At 39.1% G+C, this 22,400-nt stretch overlaps 1 protein-coding gene across 2 annotated transcripts in view; it reads left to right on the top strand.

The window, feature by feature from the left end:
- The window catches only part of NPEPPS (aminopeptidase puromycin sensitive), an 88,912-nt gene that overhangs the window by 1,122 nt on the left and 65,390 nt on the right, over window positions 1-22,400 (top strand). Inside the window, exons 2-3 of one of the 2 annotated variants that reach the window (XM_069482426.1) lie at window positions 2,712-2,883; window positions 13,475-13,559. In XM_069482426.1, coding sequence (XP_069338527.1) covers window positions 2,712-2,883; window positions 13,475-13,559 — 257 coding nt within the window. Of the gene's footprint in view, window positions 1-2,444; window positions 2,884-13,474; window positions 13,560-22,400 lie in introns of those variants that run through there. The other variant, XM_069482425.1, reaches the window with a different exon arrangement.

Here is a 22,400-nt window from a genome sequence, read left to right as displayed (position 1 = left end):
GCCCAGGCTAGAGTGCCGTGGTGTCAGCCTAGCTCACAGCAACCACGCCTGCAATCCTAGCAGTGGGAGGCTGAGGTGGGAGGACTGCTTGAGCTCAGGAGTTCGAGACCAGCTTGAGCAAGAGCGAGACCCTGTCTCTACTAAAATTAGAAAAAATTAGCCAGGCGTGGTGGCACACATATGTAGTCCCAGCTACTCAGGTGGCTGAGGCAGGAGGATTGCTTGAACCCACGTGTTGGAGGTTTCAGTGAATTATCATGACACCATTACACTCCAGCCAGGGCGACAGAATGAGAAGACAATGTCTCAAAAAGAAAATTAGTTAATTAAAAAAAAAACAACAGAGAGTTAGAAAAATAGGGAAGCTGCTGCAAAATTCTCCAGGAGAGAAAAACATGCTGGGGTCCCAACTCTAGCTCTGCCAATTATTAGCTATATGACCTTGGGCAAGTCACTGAATTTGTGTGGGTCTGTTTTGTGATCTGTAAAAAGGGGATAATGGTGTCCACCTCACAGATTTGTTGAGAAGATTACATGAACTAATAACATGAAAAGTGTTTAGAAAGCACCCAATAAATATTTAATTATAGTTGATTAAATTCTTATTATATGTTATTTAAATTATCATTGCTGGGTGTGGTGGCTTATGCCTGTAATCCCAGCACTTTGGGAGGTTGAGATGGGAGGATTGCTTAAGGCCAGGAGTTTGAGATCAGCCTGGACAATATAGCAAGACCCCATCTTTACAAAAAATTAGCCAGGTGTGTTGGCATGTGCCTATAGTTCCAGGACTGAAGAGGCTAAGGTAGGAGGATCAGTTGAGCCCAGGAGCTGGAGGTTGCAGTGAGCTATGATGGTGTCACTGCACTCCAGCCTGGGCAACAGACCAAGAATTTATCTCTACAAAAATTATTATTATTATTTCTATGAGCAAGAAGTCATAGAAATGCATCCATGTAACAAAAGGCCCCAACTCACATCTTAGTTTCAAAGGATTACAGCTTTTCAGTCTGCTCTTCTAGTTTTTCTTTACATTTTTAAAATTATTCAATTTTCTATTGTTATTTTTTTAAAGTTGTTTATTTTCAGATGATGGAATGATTACGCTATTCTGATTATGTTATTATTCTCAGTACTGGGCCCTGCACAAAGTACATCTCAATTGTTACTGAACTAACCAGTTTCTAAAAAGTATGTAGGATTCAGAAGCTAAGAGGGCAGGCCCAGTGTCCAAAATTGTGCTGCCTAATACAATAGGCACTAGCCACATGTGGCTATAGAACACCTGAAACTTGGCTAGTCAGAATTGAGATGTCTGTCAATATAAAATACACACTGTATTTCAAAGTCAGTATGAAAAAATAAGTAAAATAGCTCATTAATATTTTTATAATGATTCCATGTTGAAATGACAATATTTTGGATATGTTGGGTTAAATAAGATGTGTTAATTTCATCTGTTTCCTTTTCACTTTTTTGTGTTGTAGCTACTAGAAAATTTAATACTACTTTGTGGTTCACAGTATATTTCTATTGGACAGCACTGGTCCAGTATAACATTCTGCATTGAGTCCTGGAAATTAAGGACTCCTACTTGAGAAATGTCTACAAAGGAATATGGGGATTATGGATAAATCTCCTTGCTCTTGTCACTTTTAAATGTATATATGCCTCATTTAAATATATCTCTCATTTAAATATATTTAAGTATACACCTCATCTAAATGTTTAAATATATACATATCTCAGTTTGCCAGATATTTACAGAACTGAAGGAGCCACACTGATAGTTCACCTTTAAAGAGGACGTAATAATTGAAGGGTCTTTTACTTTAAAAAAGGCAGAAACAAAGATGAAAATGGGAAAAAGGTGAAACATTTTAAATTGTGGAAACAAAAATCTTCCTAATCTTTGAAATTATTCTCTCAAAGGTGCAAATCTCAGTGGTTGACGAAACCTAAATTATTAAAGGTTTTATGACAAAAATTTTTTCAAATCATTTCTTGAATTTGCTTCTTAAAAAAAACAGGAATTAGGGCCAAAGAGCCTCAAGTCAGGGCTTTCCGCTGATCCAGAGGTAGAATCCAGTTTTGGGTTTTGCTTTGAAATGATATTTTAGCATGCTAGCCTGACTGAACTGACCAGCTGAGTAGGCTTCAACTTCCCGGGGCGGCTCAGGGGACCCTCACGCCTCTGCCTCTGCTTTTCCAGCGCTTCCCGGCTCTTTCCAGCTCCAAGGCGGCCCCCTCTGCCCGGCAGCGCCGACAGGTGCAGCGACCGGAGCCGCCCCACGCCCCACGCCCCACGCCCGGCGCCTGCGACTCAGCGCCCTCCTGCCCCGCGGGCCGCGCCCTCGCCGCTCCGCCCCCTGCCCCGGCGCGCGCGCGCACTCCGTGGGGGCGCGCCCGGCCTGCGGGGCCGCGCACGCCGCTGCTGCGGCCTCCTTCCCTCCCTCCCTCGCTAGCGGGCCCTCCTCCTCCCTCTCCTCCGCCCCCTTCCCCGTAGGCAGCCCGCCCGCCCGCAACGCCTCCCTCCCGGCCCCTAGCGCTCTGGCTGGGTCTCTCCCCCGCCCCCTAGGCTCCCCCGGTCGCTCTCCTCAGGCAGTCGCCCGCGCTCGGTGAATGTGGCTGGCAGCCGCCGCCCCCTCCCTTGCTCGCCGCCTGCTCTTCCTCGGCCCTCCGCCTCCTTCCCTCCTCCTTCTCCTCCTCAGCCGCTCCTCTCGCCGCCGCCGCCGCCTCCACAGCCTGGGCCTCGCCGCGATGCCGGAGAAGAGGCCCTTCGAGCGGCTGCCTGCCGATGTCTCCCCCATCAACTACAGCCTTTGCCTCAAGCCCGACTTGCTGGACTTCACCTTTGAGGGCAAGCTGGAGGCCGCCGCCCAGGTACGGCGACCTCTGGGCGCCGGGAGCGAGCTGCTGGGCAAGCAGTTAGGCCGCGCCCGCGGGCTGGACTGGGGGCCTTGCCGGGAGGGCGGGTGGGCCTTGGGGCTGGGGCTTGGATGCCGGCTCAGGGGACAGGCGCGCCCCTCTGGGCGGCCGCGGGGCGCCGGGCCGGCGTGCTCTGCCCTGCTCAGCTGGGGCCGGGGCCGCGCTGCGGGAGCGCCCGGGAGCCGGCCGTCCTGGCGCGTGCGCCCCTCCCGGGCGAGCACACCTCTGCGGGGCTTACCCCTCCACCCCCGACCCTTCCGAGGTTGGTAGTGTTCTGAGAGACGCTGGAGGGGGTTGGGGAAGGCCGGAGGGGTCATGGGAGTCCCCGTTCAGTGTCAGCCTCCTGACTCAGTTCTTTTCTCTGGTTCTCCCTACACCCCACGGGGAATAGATTGGAAGGGACGGTCATCTGGGACTCTAGTCGCCGCGTTGGAGCGAGGAGGGGAGCTTCTAGAAGGGGGGAGAGGGTGAGAACGAGAATGTTAATCCCAGGCAGCCTTGCTGAGTTCTCCCCGCCTGCTCCACCCCAGGGGCTGGGTTTCCAAGATGATCCGCCCCCTCCCCCTTCCCCTCAAGTGACAGTGCAGCAGTGACTTTGTTCTCGCCTAACCTTTAGAGAAGCTGCCCTAGGACCCCATCTCCGCTTTTCCTCCTATCTTCCTAGCTTTGCAGCCTTTAAAGCTGATGCATTTATTGCTACAGCGGTGGTTGCTTAGCAGTACAGTCTTCTGAAAGAAGCTGTTAGTTTTAACATATCACTGGTGAAAATATTCCATTACTCCTCATTGCAATTTTTGGTGAATCATACTCCCCTCTTTCCTCTCTCAGCATTATTTGAAGTATTGTTTGATTTTGGAGACAGTAATATAGATGCCCTACAAAGGTCCTGAACAATAGGCATTTATGATACCATGTTATATGATGTGTTAATGTGAAGCCTGTAATGAAAAATGGGAGCTGTTTAATAATTATCTGTAAAAAAAGTGGCAATAAATATATTTTGTTTCATTTCTTTTCCTACTGCAGCCAGGGGGAAAATCAGTAGGCCTCAGCCTTAAAAAACAGAGTGTATGTAGCAATGAAATAAAAGAAATGTAGACTGGTATTTGAATGAATTGAAAGTTGGCAGTTATCTTTGAAAGCCAAGAGGGTTGATACTTGGATTGAAAATTTGTCTAAAAGTACAGAATTAAAAAGTATACTGTTAGATTTGGGGCACTGATGTGAAAACATGAGGACTCTACGGTCTGTCTGTATCAAAAGGCAGAACTTATCCCTGTGAAAATCAGGTGATTTAAAATTTTTCCATTAAGAATGTGAATCAGAGTGAGTGCATCTTGGGTCTAAATTGGGATTTGGGAGGGTTATTTGGGAGACTATGGTTTAAGCCAAGTGACTAGAGTGTTTGATATATATTGGCAAGAGGCAGATGGGAGGGATTGTAAACAGTAGTGTGTCTTGTGACTTGGCAAACCTTCAGGCAGAAGGACCTAGCGATGAATGAGTTCACATTATGTGAAAAGACTAACATTAAAAAAATCATTTGTTTCTTTATCGTATTAGTTGGCGTAATGGATTTATAATTTTGGGAAGCATACATATTCAGGGAAAAAATTTTAAAAAGTACAGATTTTTAAATGATTATTTATTAAGAAGTGAGTTTAAGTGTTGGGATAGAACAAGCAGTGACATGCTTCTCCTTACCCGTTTCCTACTTTTCCAAAGAGATGAGAAATATGTGGAAGACTGGTTTGTGCCATTGAGGGTGGACATGGTAATGTATTAGATATTAGCAGGAATTGTTTGTTAATTTGATACAAGGAAAATGGATTATTTAAGTAACATGAATTTTTCAAAACATTTTTTTCAGAAATTCTTTTCAGGCTAGATGGCAACACAAATTGAGGATGGCATGATAGTGAATTCTAACAGGTTTCATTTAAAGGTTGATTGGGGCCGGGCGTGGTGGTTCATGCCTGTAATCCTAGTACTCTGGGAGGCTGAGGCGGGAGGATTGCTTGAGCTCAGGAGTTCGAGATCAGCCTGAGCAAGAGTGAGACCCCGTTGCTACTAAAAATAGAAAAATTAGCTGGGCCTTGTGGTGTGCACCTGTAGTCCCAGCTAGTTGGGAGGCTGAGGCAGGAGGATTGCTTGAGCCCAGGAGTTTGAAGTTGCAGTGAACTATGATGATGCCACTGCATGCTACCCAGGGCCACAGAGTGAGACTCTGTCTCAAAAAAAAAAAAAAAAAGTCCTGGAGCAGTGGCTCACGCCTGTAATCCTAGCACTCTGGGAGGCTGAGGCGGGTGGATCGCTCGAGGTCAGGAGTTCGAGACCAGCCTGAGCAAGAGCGAGACCCCATCTCAACTAAAAATAGAAAGAAATTATCTGGCCAACTAAAAATATATATAGAAAAAATTAACTGGGCATGGTGGCCCATGCCTGTAGTCCCAGCTACTCGGGAGGCTGAGGCAGTAGGATCGCTTAAGCCCAGGAATTTGAGGTTGCTGTGAGCTAGGCTGACACCACGGCACTCACTCTAGCCTGGGTAACAAAGTGAGACTCTGTCTCAAAAAAAAAAAAAAAAAATAGAAAAAGAAAAAGAAATGATCTGAACAGCTAAAAATATATATAGAAAAAAATTAGCCGGGCGTGGTGGCGCATGCCTGTAGTCCCAGCTATTCGGGAGGCTGAGGCAGAAGGATTGCTTAAGCCCAGGAGTTTGAGGTTGCTGTGAGCTAGGCTGACTCCATGGCACTCTAGCCGGGGCAACAGAGCAAGACTCTGTCTCAACAACAACAAAAAAAGGAAACAGAACCCCCCTGCCCATCACTTAATATATGGAGGGGACACCCTTCATATATTAAAAAAAAAAAAAAAGATGATTGGATTTTTTATTGTACCGATTGACATCTTTGGAAGTGTAAAAGAGGAGTTAACGTTAGAAGTAAAAAGCGTGTTTTTGAAATCCATGAATTGGGGCAGTAAGTTTAAATTGTGACATTAGGTGGTATCTTATTATAGAAATTAAAAAAAAAAAAATATTCCAGCCTGAGCGAGACCCCGTCTCTACTAAAAATAGAAAGACATTATATGGTCAACTAAAAATCTATATAGAAAAAATTAGCCGAGCATGGTGGCGCATGCCTGTAGTCCCAGCTACTCGGGAGGCTGAGGCAGTAGGATCGCTTAAGCCGAGGAGTCTGAGGTTGCTGTGAGCTTAGCTGACGCCACGGCACTCACTCTAGCCTGGGCAATAAAGTGAGACTCTGTCTCAAAAAAAAAAAATAAAAATAAATAAAAATAAAAATATTGACAAAAATTCATATCTCTAGAAACCTAGATTTATAACTGGTATTGGGTCAGTTTCCTAACAGTTGGAATCACACTATACAAAGTATGCAAGTTGCTTTAGTTGCAAAATTTTATAAGCCCAGAGTATTTGTACAGGTTACATATTAGAAACTTAGTGGATTTTTAACCTGGCCTGGGGTGTGGACTCCTGGGGAAGGTGAAGAAATTAGTCAATGTGCAGTGATTAGTTTTCTTTCACGTGAATGTGGTCTAATTCAGCAGATTTTGAAAATGTGTTATTATGGGCCTAGAGGGATTTTTCTTTAGGCCCAAAATTCGTTTCATTTCATTCCCTCTCTCCTCCCTGTACATTGGGTACTTGAGAGCAATGGACTTTTGTAGATATTTTAAATTCTGACCCTCTCCCTTTATGGATAATAAATTAAAATGGATTATAGGTTTATGTGAGTATGGCTACAGTTTCTGGTTATGTGTATGTAGTGATTGGTACAGTAATTGGGCTTTCTCTTATAGAAATATTTTACCTGTGTTGGAGAAATGAAGTTCATCCTTGAAGGCCAGAAATCAGGATATGCTAGCCAATCCCTGGCCTCCATCAACAAAATATTCATGTTGGAAGTGACTAAATTGGCACTACAAGGAGAGTTACAGATATAGTAATTTGTTTGGCAGGCTAAAAACTTGGCACCTACATGGATGTTATTGTCAACCTTGTGTTACGGAATTTGCTGCCCAAACTTTGCATATTTTCTATGCAATCATTTTGGCAGTCTTTTATTACTTTAAAAAATGGTGAAATTAATAATTTGTCAGTATTGTGCTTGATCACTAAATGGTCTTAAGTAATTAAATTAGAAATATTGGTTAAAGAATTGAATTTATTCAGATACTTTCTTCTGTTTTTGGAAATGTGTCTATGAGGAAAGAAGTATGAGAAACTGTTTTGTGTGTTAAACTTTATCTAATTTATCTGGCAGTTAATTTTCCAGATAACTGAAGCTGACCCTTTGAGGCACTTAGACTTTAAAAGAAATATTTACTGATTTGGATGGAAATATTCCTAAATATATTATCTTTTTAAGTTTTATAATTCCTCATAATCTAGGTTTGTTTGCCTTCTTTTTTTAAACACTAGATATCATTCTGAACATCTGTCATTGATGCTAGAATACTTAAAAACATAGAAGTTACCCCAAAGTATGTGCTGCAATTTATTAGTTTCATATCTGTTCTTTAAGGTTATTTGTTTTCCTTACTCTCAGGTCATTACTTCTTGTTGCTTATTGTGCCTTGTTGCTGCCTATTGTGTAATGTCTTCCCTCTTCTATTTTACTGAACTTGATCTGAAGAAGTCCAAGTAGCCAGATAAACAGGTTGTTTGAGCGTAAAAATAAATTTCTTTCTTTCTTTCTTTTTTTTTTTTTTGTAACAGGGAATGGCCTGGAAAAAATAAATTTCTATGTGAGAATTTGATGGATTCTCTTCTGAGTAAAGGGTTTGAGCTTTATTGTATGACCTTTGTAACATGTATTTCGGCTTTTCATCCAGGCCCATTTTTTTTTTTTTAAACTTACTTCCTGGTTCTAGAGAACTGATACTGTCTAATACAACCTGGATAGATGTGCTCTTGAGTAGTAAATTATCTATGAAGCTTCTCTGAACTTTGCCATATAAATGAACCTGTTCTTAATTGTAAATAAATCTCGTTCTAATCTGTGTGAGTCAGTGGGAAAGGACTGAGCCTTCTGATAGCTTTGTTGTTAACTGAGATTAGTTCTCCAGATTTTAGAGATTTCATTTTGAACACCATACAAGTATGTGGTCATTTGTAATCTCTTTAAAATTTTATTTTAAATTAGGAAATATTTTATTAATAGAAATACAGAAAAGTAACCCACCACCAGATTTAACAGATATTGACATTTTGCCCCATTTGCTTGAGACTGCATATGCTGTTTTTGGGAAATAAAATATTGCAGATACCACTAAAGCCCATTTTCATCTCTTCCTACCTCCTGCCCCCAGAGATAAATTTTGTCTGAAGGTAGGTGCATGTTATTCCTATGTATAGTTTTAAGCTTTTATTGCATATGTAAGTAGCCACAATAATAAATACCAATGTCCTGTGTATTTAAAGATTTTTACATTAATGGTACTTATTTTTGACCTTCTGCAACTTGCTCTCTTTTGTTAGAAAGCTCGGCTCAATTTGAATTTACTAATTATTATTATTTTGTTGAAATAGAGTCTCACTGTGTTGCCTGGGCTAGAGTGCCGTGGCATCAGCCTAACTTACAGCAACTTCAAACTCCTGGGCTTAAACGATCCTCCTGCCTCAGCCTCCCAAGTAGCTGTGACTACAGGCATGTGCCACCATGCCCGGCTAATTTTCTTTCTATATATTTTTAGTTGTCCAGCTAATTTTCTATTTTTTTTTTTTTAGTAGAGTCGGGGTCTCGCTCTTGCTCAGGCTGGTCTTGAACTCCTGAGCTCAAATGATCCTCCCACCTCGGCCTCCCAGAGTGCTAGGATTACAGGCGTGAGCCAGAGTTTACTAATTATTTGCTTCTTATTGTCTTTAGAAATTATGGCACTATTCCACCAAGGCAACAATTATTACAATATTTTGAGGATGAAATCACTTATTAGGCAAAATGATTTAGGCTTCAGACTAGTATTTGGAATTGTCACACTGTTGTTTTACTAAAATCTCAGGACTTTGGCAATCAGGAGGAGAATTCTTGAGTCTTACTATAGTAAGTATAAGGTGTATTCCTGAGTGATTGTAGTAAAGACTCATTTAGGAAAAAATTATCTCAGGTTGCTGCCTCCCTAGCTCATAGGAAACTTCCATTGTAAAATTGCCACCGAAGGTCAAGCTATCTCTTTAGTACAATCCTTACTTAGTATTTGGGTCAGTTGAAGTGCAGTCTGTATAGGAGTCCAAGAAGATTTAACCCTGGGTTTGAAACAAAGAAAGAATACATTAACATTCTATCCTTTGGTAACATCAAGTAGAAAAATTGAAAATGAGCTTGTTATCAACACGTTTGCTTCAACACATTTATGTGCCGACTTTAACATTTCACTTCTATTTTAAACTTGGAAACTAACGATTTTAATGCTGAAATTTCTTTGAATTATTACCTGTGTTTTTGATGGTGGAACACACAGGTAATATTTACTAACATCATGGTATCAATATGTGAGAAATCACATACGGCATCATCAGTTCAGTGATATTGTTGGGAAATCATCAAAAAAAGCAGTGTTGCCAGTTGTGGTGGCGTGGGCCTGGAGTCCCAGCTACTCTAGAGGTGGAACCAGGAGAATGGCTTGAGCCCAGGAGTTTGAGGCCAGCCTGGACAACATAGCAAGACGCTGTCTCAAAACAAAACAAAAGAGCTGTGTTATACTGTGTTGTAGTTGGCACATTTGCTTATGTCATCATGGATATTTTATTTTATTTTTTACTTTTTGTCTCTAATCCCATGACAGATTAACACATGGATATTTTAAATTACCTTTTTTGGATAATACATATATGCTGATATCCAAAGTACCATGTAACATAGCACATAGTTCTTGAATTTTATATCATGATCAGACAGTTTATAAATTGTTACGTGAATGCTGTTAGATGATATGAGAACACAATTTAATCTGTGTGTGTGCGTGTGTGTGTGTGTGTGTGTGTGTGTGTGGTGTCTTAATAACATCAATATCAGGCACTAAGTGATAAGTGTTTTCCATAGATTATCCACATTGTTTGGCCAGCTTTTAAAATCAATGTATCTCTAATATGGGACAGAATATACTGACCAGTTTTTAAAAATTGAATGGGGTTTTATTTTTAAGATAAGTATTTTTGTTCCTTTGGTTCTTCCCTCTTACCCTTCCAGAAATGGCAGTATGCTGGGGGGAAAAATTAGTAGCTGTTCAACAAGCAGTTTAATTCATTAGTATAAACAGGTGTGTTTCCCCTAAACACAGGAGGAATTGAAATGTACTTGTAATTGCATGTTGTACACTGTGCCTTTCCAAAGTACACAAATACCTTCTCTCAGAATAGTTACCATAGTAGTGTGCTGAGTGTGATTTGGCACATGTAATGTTGTACAGGTATCTTGACATTGGCAGATTAACTGCTTGGCTACCATTAAATTCACTGTAGATGTTGATGGATGAAAATGTGGTTGCCTAGATAAGGATTATGACCAGTAACCAAACCACTGTTATTCTGTTGGCATAAACTTCAAACTCTAAGAGATTTTTATTCATTTTACTCTTTGGAGTATATCCCAGTAAGTGCTTCATTTTTCTGTATTTTGGAATTGTATTTTTTTTTTTAAGCTCAATTTATGAATAGGCAAAGAATTTGTTTTCTTTGTTTTTTGTTCAAATGTAGTGCTGTAAATGTCCAATTGGGCATAAAGGTTTTAGTGCTGTTTAGGTATGTTTTAGTGAATTAAACAGTGTGAAGGAATATTGCCACTTAAACAATAAAAAAGGTATTCATTAAATGACATTTTTGTGTTGAAACAGGAAGATTTACGAGGATTGTTTTTTTTTTTTTAAGTGAGCCAAACTGGTTTCACTTTACGTGTTAGAGATTTTGACAGCCTGTTATAGGCTTAATAATATATTATCTGTAATTTAGGTCAGGTAATTTTAGTTGATAATTAATCATGTTTAAATATATATTGGTTATTAATAAAATGATTACTCTCATATATAGCTTTTTCATACAGGTACCATATTACTCTGATATTCTTAGCTAGTTTTGTGGTCTGTTTAGTGGTCTAAGAGTACTGTTGACCTGCACACAGATTTTGTTTGGTCTACACAGTGTTTTTGAAAATTTTGAATTAGTTGCATCAATTAAAAATTGGAGGATCACACGAAATCTGGATTTGTGACTTTTTTTTTTTAAAGTCCTCACTAAACCTGCTTGTTCATTATAGCAGTAGTTGGTTGGCTCCAAGAAATGGCTACCTCCTCCTTCCTTTAGGGGGTTGTGCATAGAGCTTCCAAGTGGCTTCCTGCCCTCACCTACCTGTTTAGCTGGCACCTGTAGGCATTTGTTTGTGATTTAGGGCATCTATATTTTTGTTATTTTAGATTTAGACCATTCAGATGTCTGAAAGTGAACTTGAGATTTTGTTTAAAGCAAAATAATTATAAACAAGGTTATAACTAAATTGAAAAATGGGCAAAGGTTTTAAATAAGCAATTTACAGAGGAAAACTTAATGGCGCGCATGTGTGTGTGTGTGTGTGTGTGTGTGTGTCACACATATACATATGAAAAAAGATGCTCAGTAACCAGTGTTACTCATAATCAGGGAAATTCTAATAAAAACAACAATGAAGTATCATTTGACACCCATCAGATTGTCAAAAAATTTTAAAGTTTTTTAGAAGATACTAAAAGTGGGATTAATTTATTCTTTGCTCGTGAGAGTGTCAATTGATACCACTCTGGAGGATAATTGGCAATTCTTGGTAAAGTTGAAAATATATGTCCTACAACCCAGAAAGCCCACTATTAGATTTCTTTCCCTGTAAAACCTCTCTCATATATACAGAAGAAAACATGGACCAAGACGTTTATTGTAGTACTATTTTATTTAAGTAAACAAACAAAAATTATTTAAACAAAGAGGAAATAACCTTATTTCCTTCAGGAAGGGAATTGATAAATAACTGATTTGTTCATAGAATGGAATACTATGCAGTTAAAGTTAGTGAATTAGATCTGCATCAGCATTAACCTATCTCAAAAACATTATGTGAAAAAAGCAAGTTGCAAAAGGTTATACACATTTTGATACCATTTGTGTAAGATTATAAAACATTGTTTGCAGATCCTTATATATGTAGCAAAAGTACTAAAACATACATGGGAAAGATACACATTAATCTTAGGATAGTGATTATCTCTAGGGCATGAGGGAGAAAGGAAGGGGCTTTCATTATATCTATATTTTATTTTTTGGGATCTGAAGCAAATAAAACAAAGTCTTAAAAATTGATTTAATTGTGGTGGGTCATCAGTATCTTACATCTGAAATATTTCTTTGGGAAAAGAAAAATTTATGGAAAATTTATGAAATTTTGACATTATAGTTCATGATATCAACCTGCTTCCTATATTCTCACAGAAGGCCTCATGGTGAGTTTGATGTGCAGGTTAAAATATATTATTGCAATATGTAAGAAATGTTTCTTAATTAAAATTTTTTGAAATTAAAAACTTTTTTTTTTTTGAGACAGAGTCTTGCTTTGTTGCCCGGGCTAGAATGAGTGCCGTGGCGTCAGCCTAGCTCAGAGCAACCTCAAACTCCCGGGCTCAAGCGATCCTACTGCCTCAGCCTCCCGAGTAGCTGGGACTACAGGCATGCGCCACCATGCCCGGTTAATTTTTTTTTCTATATATATTTTAGTTGGCCAGATAATTTCTTCTATTTTTAGTGGAGACGGGGGTCTCGCTCTTGCTCAGGCTGGTCTCGAACTCCTGACCTCGAGCGATCCACCCACCTCGGCTTCCCAGAGTGCTAGGATTACAGGCGTGAGCCACCGCGCCTGGCTAAAAACTTTTTAAATAATTTTTTAAGGCCGGGCGCGGTGGCTCACGCCTGTAATCCTAGCACTCTGGGAGGCCGAGGCGGGTGGATCGCTCGAGGTCAGGAGTTCGAGACCAGCCTGAGCAAGAGCGAGACCCCGTCTCTACTAAAAATAGAAGAAATTATCTGGCCAACTAAAATATATGTAGAAAAAAAAATTAGCCGGGCATGGTGGCGCATGCCTGTAGTCCCAGCTACTCGGGAGGCTGAGGCAGTAGGATCGCTTGAGCCCGGGAGTTTGAGGTTGCTGTGAGCTAGGCTGACGCCACGGCACTCTAGCCGGGGCAACAGAATGAGACTCTGTGTCAAAAAAAAAAAAAAAAAATCAAGATTTAGGTAGAAAAAAATGCTTTTATTTGGCTCATTGGTCAATATTAATATATAAGTGGTGTGAAATACTTAAACATTCATTATTGCTTTTAATATAATTTGGAAAATGTGAATTGCTTTGGATTATTAAAACTACTCATTTATTTCTACCATTGATGCATAAATACTCAGTCTAGGTTTTAAAAAATTGCCTGTGACATTAGTCCAAAATGAGGGTGTATATATATTATTAACTTAGGCTGTTTCTGACACTGCTGGTTTTTCTTTTCCCTTTAGGTGAGGCAGGCGACTAATCAGATTGTGATGAATTGTGCAGATATTGACATTATTACAGCTTCATATGCACCAGAAGGAGATGAAGGTGAGTGTTGTTTTCCATTTTAATTTGCTGTCTATATGTGTGTATGTGATAGGGGTGTGTGTGTGTGTGTGTGTGTAATATATACACTTTCAGATTAAGACATCAGTGTTTGTTAATAGGTAATTTCTTTAGCTATTTATGGGATATATTTGAATAGTATAATCTAACTATATGATGGGATAAAGGAAATGTCATAATTTAAATTCTACTTCCAACATTAACTTATTTTGTGCCCCTAGGCAAATCACATTTTCATAAGTGTAAAATGATTATAATATGCATAATAAAGTTGATGAGTTATTTAAAAAATTAAGTACTTTAAACATGAAAGGTTCATCAAGGGGGCTTAGTTTATGTGTTTTTTTCTCAGTTTTTTTTTCCTCTTAAACTATAGATTAAAGTTGAGATACTAAGTCTTACTCATAATTGGGACAAAAATATTTGCTTTATGAGACCCAGTATGAAGGTTAGAAGCTAGATGATGGAGTTAATTACAGGGGAAGAATATGTTTAAAAGAAGGATGGTATAGAATGTGTGGGAACTCTGTTAGCATCTTTAAAATGAGAACTGTTTTAGACCTTGTAATTTTAATAAGAATGTAATCAATTTTGTCTTGCAATCTTATTCTCACATAAGTTGCATTTGAAAAAGATACCAAGTTTGGCATAAACTCATACAAGTATGTTGATATTGGAGCTGAATTGCTTTTTTTTTTTTTTTTTTTTTTTTTTTTGAGATGAGGTCTTGCTCTGTCACCCGGGCTAGAGTGCAGTGGGGTCATCATAGCTTACTGCAACCTCTAACTCCTGGGCTTGAGCAATCCTCTTGCCTCAGCCTCCCTGGTAGCTGGGACTGCAGGCATGTTGCACCACGGCTGGCTAATTTTTCTATTTTTTGTAGAGTTGAGATCTCATTCTTGCTAAGGCTGATCTCAAACTCCTGGTGTCAACCAGTCCTCCTGCCTCAGCCTCCCAGAGTGCTAGGATTACAGGTGTGAGCCACCACGCCTGGCCCTGAATTGCTTTTTACTTTCTTTAATTTCAGAATATTATGCGGGTACAAATGTTTAGGTTACATATATTGCCTTTGCACTACCCAAGTCACAGCTATAAGTGTGCCTATCCCCCAGACAGTACGCACAGCACCCATTAGGTATGAATATACCCACTCACTCCTTCCCCCTGCTTTTTACTTTTGACTTCACCTTGATATTCCTTGTCAAAATGGTTTATTGGTTATTCTCAAGACTTCTTCTTAGAAAGTCTTCCCATTTGATATAAATTAAGTTAGAAATTTGATCTTTTCATTTACATTTTATATTTCTGTTTCTCCTCTTGTTTTACATTATAGTGAAAAGAAGCATAAAAGTTTCCCTTTAAGGCCCTGCAACATTTATTTCATGAATTTTTCTTAAATTATCTTGTCCATAGAAAGTCAGTCTTAGCAGTTGGGCATACTATTGCCAAGAAGTACTTATGTTCAGTTGATTGTAAATGGAAGCAAACTGCTGTGATTTTAAGTTTAGAGGAACAGATCCTTTAAATGGACTTGAATGAGTGCCAACTTTTGAAAAATTGGTAAATGAAAGAATGATTATTTAATTTCTTGGATTGTGAAGAGAAAAAAGGAAGCACGTTAGCCAGGTATATTAAGGCAAGCTTTCTTTGTTGTAGGTAAAAAAAGAACATTTACATTCAATGTAGGGTTTTAAAGTGATGTCCAGTGTATATATAGGTAGGTAGATCTACTAAAATAAATGTGTACCCTCCAGCCCACATGGTTTCAGATCAGTTTTATTTTTTATCTCCCTCTACTAAAACTGCCAGGAGAGAATTCAGAGGACTTAAAATTTTTGAATATGCGTAACTGAATAGTGCTAAGCTCCTAGTGATCTGTATGTCAAGGACGCCAAGTTAGTGTTCCCACTAAGAGAGTCAGGAGAGAAATGAAAACTTATAGGAAATGAATAGGATTTGGAGAGAAATTCAGATAAAACATTAAAGTTTTTAATATACATAAAAGATTCTCCTTCAGAATTAGCTAAGGTCCATTTCTCAGTGCTCTTCTTCTGTAGCAACAGGAAAAACCTAGAGTTATGTGTAAGCCCATTTAATTTTCAAGTATAACAGACTAGGAAGTTGTATTAATTTGGTATTTTAAGATTTGGGTCAGGAACAGGGATAGATTTGGCCTTCCACGTATATATAGCTTAATTTTGCCCTTGGACATAATAGCATTTCATGATTTTTATCTTATGGGAAGGTACAATGTGTTATTTCTTTAGAGACTGGTAGTTACAGATTTGACTGCCAGCTCTTCCAGTGTTGTATGCTGGTGGCAGGAGAATAGATGAATCAATAGGAGAGATACCATTTTTAAACCAGGCTAATCTCATCTAACCCTATTTATACTCATGATTGCCTTCTACAAGACCAATTTAGGTGTCTGTAGCCACTAAATTTTGTTGCTTTAAGGTAAAGTTATAAAATTATTTGAAGGCATGAAATTGTTGCTTCTTTGTGTAAGTTTTTATTTGATGAAAAAGGCCATCTTGTGATATATGTGCAGTAATCCTGAAAGATCTATTGGCATGTGTCTCTTTAAATTAAGGCACTGTCTTTTAAACATGATTTATTTTAAAACCTATTTGAGATCTTTGTAATATTTAAAAAATGAGAAACCAGTAAGAAAAACGGCTGAAAACTGTTTTTTTACTGTTCTGCACTTCAAGGGTTGGTGAAATCACTAGCACTTAAGCCAGTGCAAGGAATGCACCTCCCTACACAGTGCAGGGATTAGTATTGTCATCAGCTTCTGCAAGAGAAATACGAAACTCTTGAGTGCCTGAACTCAGGTCCTGACAGGTAAAGAGTCTTTTAATTTATCATTAATAGATGGCTTGGGTATAACCACATAGCAAATGATCACTTGAAAGTTTTGTACCAACTTTTCCCTTAGTATTCTGTTAGGTTTATGTTTGTAGAAGTAGCTATGTAAGAAAAAATTTTTCATCAGTGATATAACATTTCATACAGAGTTCTAATATATAGTTTCAGGTCTGCCAGCATCACTTTGGTTTTATCCTTATAAGGCACATAAATTTTAACACATTTACTTTTGGTGTATGACGGTATACTTGAATGTGTGTATATCGGTGTGTGCATGTGTTCAATGAAAGGATAAAACAGCTTAAAAATATCGCCAAATATTAATAATTTCAGAGCCAAACTATTGACGAAAGGGAATGGTTCTTCACACTTGATCATAAGCCTTTATCCAACTATTAGTTATATATATATCCTGTCATACAATTATGTGTGGACAACTAATAACATCAATAAACCACCATCTTTTTGCAATAGACTTCTGTCATCACTCTGAAAATACATGTAGCCCTCAAATCACGAAGATTGAAAAAGAAGGAAACCATTTCTAATGCACATGCATTGAAGTACAGTATAGAATTTCATAAGGAAATTTTAAATGAAATCTGAGTAAAACTTCATTTCTAAAAATTGAGTGGGATACTGAGGTAGCTCACACCTATAATCTCACCAATTTGGGGAGGTCGAGGCAGGAGGATCCCTTGAGGCCAGGAGTTTGAGAACAGACTGGGTAACATATCAAAACCCCATCTCTACAAAAAAATAAGAAAAATTAGCCAGACATAGTGACATGTGCCTATAGTCTCAGTTACTCCAGAGGCTGAGGCAGGAGGATCACTTGAGCCCAGGAGTTCAAGGTTGCAATGAGCTAAGATTATGCCACTTTACTCCAGCCTGGGTGACAGAGCGAGACCCTTTCTCTTAAAAAAAAAAAAAATGAAATTAAAATATGGGGTAGGGGCCCCAAACCAAGCTTCCTGTGGAGTTAAGCAAATAATAAAAGTAAATGAGTTGGACTGGATGTAGGATAAGAGTGATGGGACAGAGAACCAATGGGTGTATGTATCATATAAATATATTCAAATTTCAAAAAACTCTTCTGGCCAAGTAAAACATTTCTGTGGGCCATATTGAGTTCTGTTGAATTTTAACTTCTATAAAGGGAATTGTGGTATACTATTCATACTCTTTATTACTTGGACCTGAACACAAGACTTGAACATAGCTGTTTCATTAAAAAGAGGAAAAACCCTTATGAAATTCTTAAAGATTCTTAATTGAAATTGATATAAATGTATAATATGCCATAGTATGATTAAATATGTTAAACATATTGTTTTAGCTTGCTGTATGTCCTCCAGTAGTATATACTTTTAAAAGATTCAGAATCTAGCATAATACATTTTTTTTTGAGACAGGGTCTTGTTCTGTTGCCTGGGCTAGAGTACAGTGAAGCCATCATAGCTCACTGCAACCTCGAACTCCTGGGCTCAGGTGATCCTTCTGCCTTAGCCTCCTGAGTATCTGGGACTACAGACTTGTGCCACCACACCGAGCTAATTTTTCTATTTTTTTTGTAGAGACTAGGTCTTTCTCTTGCTCAGACAGGTCTCAAACAACTGGCCTCAAGCAATCCTCCTGCTTCGGCTTCCCAAAGTGCTAGGATTACAGGCGTGAGCAACTGTACCTGGCCAATAATACCTCTTTTTGGGTATCTTTTAGAGTTTTTTGAGCAGTAAAAGGGCCTTATTTCTGAGATTGTGTTTTTATTTTATCATTAATTTTTTTGTCTCTGGTTTATTCACTATTCCTGAGTGTATTGAGTTTGGGTAATTTTGAGCATAATGTATGTTTTCAGTGTTGTTGCTGTTCTGAAGAATGGGTAAATTTAGTCGTAAAGTATTATTCCAGGCTATGCTGAGGAACCAGATATTTTCCCAATTCTTTGGTAACTTTCAGAGCATCTTGTTTTCTGAATTAAATGGTTATTTTATTTTATTTTTAATTAATAAACTTTATTTTGTAGAGCAGTTTTAGGTTCACAGCAAAATTGAGCAGAACAGAGAGTTCTCATATATATTTCCTGTCCCTACACATTCTCACCCTGTCCCACTATCTTGTGTTAAATTTATTATTTTTTATTTTTTTTCATGATTTGTTCCTCCAATCATACTCTCTCACTATCGGCATCCCTCACCAGAGTGATATAGTACTTGTTACAGTTGATGAACCTACATTGAAACATCATTGTATCTAAAGTTCATAGTTTACATTAAGGTTCAATCTTAGTGTTGTACAGTCTATGGATTTTGACAACTGTATGATGGAATGTATCCACTACTATAGTATTATACAAATAGTTTTACTACCCTAAAACTCCTCTGTGCTCTGCCTATTCATCCACCTCCAATCCGCTGGCAACCACTAATCTTTTTATTGTGCCCATAGTTTTGTCTTTTCCAAAATGTCATATAATTGGAATCATACAGTATGTATGCCTTTTCAGATTGGCTTCTTTCTCTTAGTATAATAATATGCATTAAAGTTTCATTCATGTCTTTTTATGGCTTAATAGCTCATTTAAAATTTCTTTTTCTTTTTCTTTTCTTTTCTTTTCTTTTTTTTTTTTTTTTGAGACAAAATCTTGCTTTGTTGCCTGGGGTAGAGTACAATGGTATCATCATAACTCACTGCAACCTCCAATTCCTGGGCTGAAGCAGTCCTCCTTCCTCAGCCACCCTAGTAGCTGGGGCTACAGGTATGCACCACCATGCTTGGCTAAATTTTCTATTTTTTTTTTTTTTTTTGTAGAAACCAGGTCTTGCTCTTGCTCTGACTGGTCTCGAACTCCTGACCTCAAGTGATCCTCCCACCTTGGCTTCTCAGAGTGCTAGGATTACAGGCATGAGCCACCGCACCCAGACTGATTTTTTAATTAAAAAAAATTTTTTTTTTTTTTTTAAGAGACAGAGTCTTGCTCTGTCACCCACGCTGGATTGCAGTGGCACAGTCATAGCTCACTGTAACCTCAAACTCCTGGGCTCAGGTGATCCTCCTACCTCTTTGAGTAGCTAGGACTACAGGCATGTGCCACCGTACTTAGCTGATTTTTTTTTTTTTTTTTTTTTGCCGAGATGGGGGTCTCACTATGTCACCCAGGCTGTCTTGAACTCCTGGCTGAAAACAAATGATCCTTCCACCTCTGCCTCCCAAGATGTTGCGATTATAGGCATGAGCTACTGCACCTGGCCCTTAATAGCACGTTTCTTTCTAGTACTGCATAATATTCCATTGTCTGGTTGTATCACAGTTTAGCCATTCATCTACAAGGACACTTTGGTTGCTTTCAAGTTTTGGCAATTATGAATAAAGCTGCTATAAACAATTCAGCTCATTTCTGTATGGACATAAATTCTCAACCCATTTGGATAACTACTAAGGAGTACAATTGCTGGATCATATGGTAGGAGTGTGTTTGGTTTTGTAAGAAACTGCCACTCTGTCTTCCAAAGTGGCTGTACCATTTTGCATTTCTACCAGCAACGAATGCAAGTTCCTGTCATCCTCGTCAGCATTTGCTGTTGTCAGTATTCTGGAGTTTGGCCCTTCCTATAGTTAACAGTGATATCTCACTACTGTTTTAATTTGCGTGTCCGTGATTATGGTGTTGAACATCTTTTTATTTGCTTGTTTTGCATCTGTGTGGCATCTTTGGTGACGTGTCTGTTTAGATCTTTTGCCCATTTCTTAATGAGGTTGTTCATTACTGTTTTAAGAGTTCTTTGTATGTTTTGGATAACAGTTGTTTATCAGATATGTCTTTTGCTAATACTGTCTTCAGTCCTGGGTCTTGTCTTATCCTCTTGACAGTGCCTTTTGCAGAGCAGAAGTTTTTAATTTTAATGTTATCAATTATTTCTTTCATGGATGGATTGTGCCTTTGGTGTGTTGTATGTAAAAAGTCATTGCCAGCGGGGCACGGTGCGCCTGTAATCCTAGCACTCTGGGAGGCCAAGGCGGGTGGGTCGTTTGAGCTCAGGAGTTCGAGACCAGCCTGAGCAAGAGCGAGACTCCATCTCTACTAAAAATAGCAAGAAATTATATGGACAACTAAAAATATATATAGAAAAAATTATCTGGGTATGGTGGCGCATGCCTGTAGTCTCAGCTACTTGGGAGGCTGAGGCAGGAGGATCGCTTGAGCCCAGGCGTTTGAGGTTGCTGTGAGCTAGGCTGATGCCATGGCACTTGGGCTGATGCCATGGCACTTTAGCCTGGGCAACAGAGTGAGACTCTATCTCAAAAAAAAAAAAAAAAAAGTCATTGCCACAGCCAAAGTCATTTAGATTTTTTCTCTGTTGTCTTACAGAGGTTTTATAGTTTCACATTTTACATTTAGGTCTGTGATACATTTTGAGTTAATTTTTGTTGTTTTTTTTTTTTTCTTTGTTTAGAGATGGGATCTTGGTCTGTTCCTTGGGCCAGAATACAGTGGCATCATCATAGCTCACAGCAACCTCAAATCCTGGGCTCAGGCTATCCTCCTGCCTCAGCCTCCTTAGTAGCTGGGACTATAGCATGCACCACCATTTTTCTTATTTTTTTGTAGAGATAGGATCTTCCTATGTTGCCCAGCTGGTCTTGAGCTCCTGGCCTCAAGCAATCTTCCTGCCTTGACCTCCCAAAGTGTTAGGATTACAGATATGAGCCACTGCATCCAGCCTTGAGTTAATTTTTTGAAGGGTGTGTAAATTCTATGTCTAGATTCTTTTTTGGACATGGATGTCCAGTTGTTTTAGCATCACTTGTTTATTTCTATGTTTATTTTATTTAATTTTTTTTTTGATACAGAGTCTCGCTCTGTTGCCTGGCCTAAGAGTGCCGTGGCATCAGCCTAGCTCACAGCAACCTCAAGCTCCTGGGCTCAGGTGATCCTCCTGCCTCAGCCCTCGAGTAGCTGGGACTACAGGCATGTACCATCACGCCTGGCTAATTTTTTTTTTTCTATTTTAGTTGCCAGGCTAATTTCTTTCTATTTTTAGTAGACACAGGGTCTTGCTCTTGCTGAAACTGGTCTCGAACTCCTGACCTCTAGCAATCCTCCCGCATCAGCCTCCCTGAGTACTAGGATTGCAGGCGTGAGCCATCATGCCTGGCCTACTTGTTGAAGAGACTGTTTTTTCTCCATCATATTGCCTTTGCTCCTTTGTCAAAGATCAGTTTACTGTATTTGTGTAGTTCTGTTTCTGGGTTCTGTACTCTGTTCCATTGATTTATTTGTCTGTTCTTTGACTAATACCATGTTATCTTGATTACTGTAGCTTTATAATAAATAAGTCTTAAACTCAGGTAGTATCAGTCCTCTGACTTTATTCTCCTTTAATGTCATGTTGGCTGTTCTGGGTCTTTTGCTTCTCCATGTAAATTTTAGAATCAGTCAAAATAACTTGCTGGGATGTTTATTGAGATTGTGTTGAATCCATAGATTAAGTTCAAAAGAACTGACATCTTAATGATAATGAGTCTTTGTATCTATGAACATGGAATATCTCTCCATTTTATTTAGTTCTTTGATCTTTTTAAATAAGAGCTTTATAGTTTTTCTTGTAGATTTTGTACATATTTTGTTAAACTTATACCTAAATGTTTCATTTTGGGGGGTGTGAGTGTAAATGTATTAGTCTGTTTTGCATTGCTGTATAGGAATGGCTGAGGTTGGGTAATTTATAAAGAAGAGAGAGAGGTTTATTTGGGTCACAGTTCTACATAGTGTACAAGAAGCATTACACCAGCATCTGCTTCTGGTGAGGTCTTCAGGGAACTTCCAGTCAAGGCTGAAGGTGAAGGGGGAGCAGGCATGTCACATGGCAGGAAAGGGAGCGAAGAGAGGGAGGAGGTGATGCCAGGCTTTTTTAAACAACCGGCTCTCATGTGAACCAATAAAATGAGAATGCA

Source organism: Eulemur rufifrons, chromosome 9, assembly GCF_041146395.1.
Source record: "Eulemur rufifrons isolate Redbay chromosome 9, OSU_ERuf_1, whole genome shotgun sequence".
In the NCBI taxonomy this organism is placed as follows: Eukaryota; Metazoa; Chordata; class Mammalia; order Primates; family Lemuridae; genus Eulemur; species Eulemur rufifrons.
Note: the sequence above shows the minus strand (reverse complement) of the source record. Positions and strands in the feature narration are given on the sequence as shown.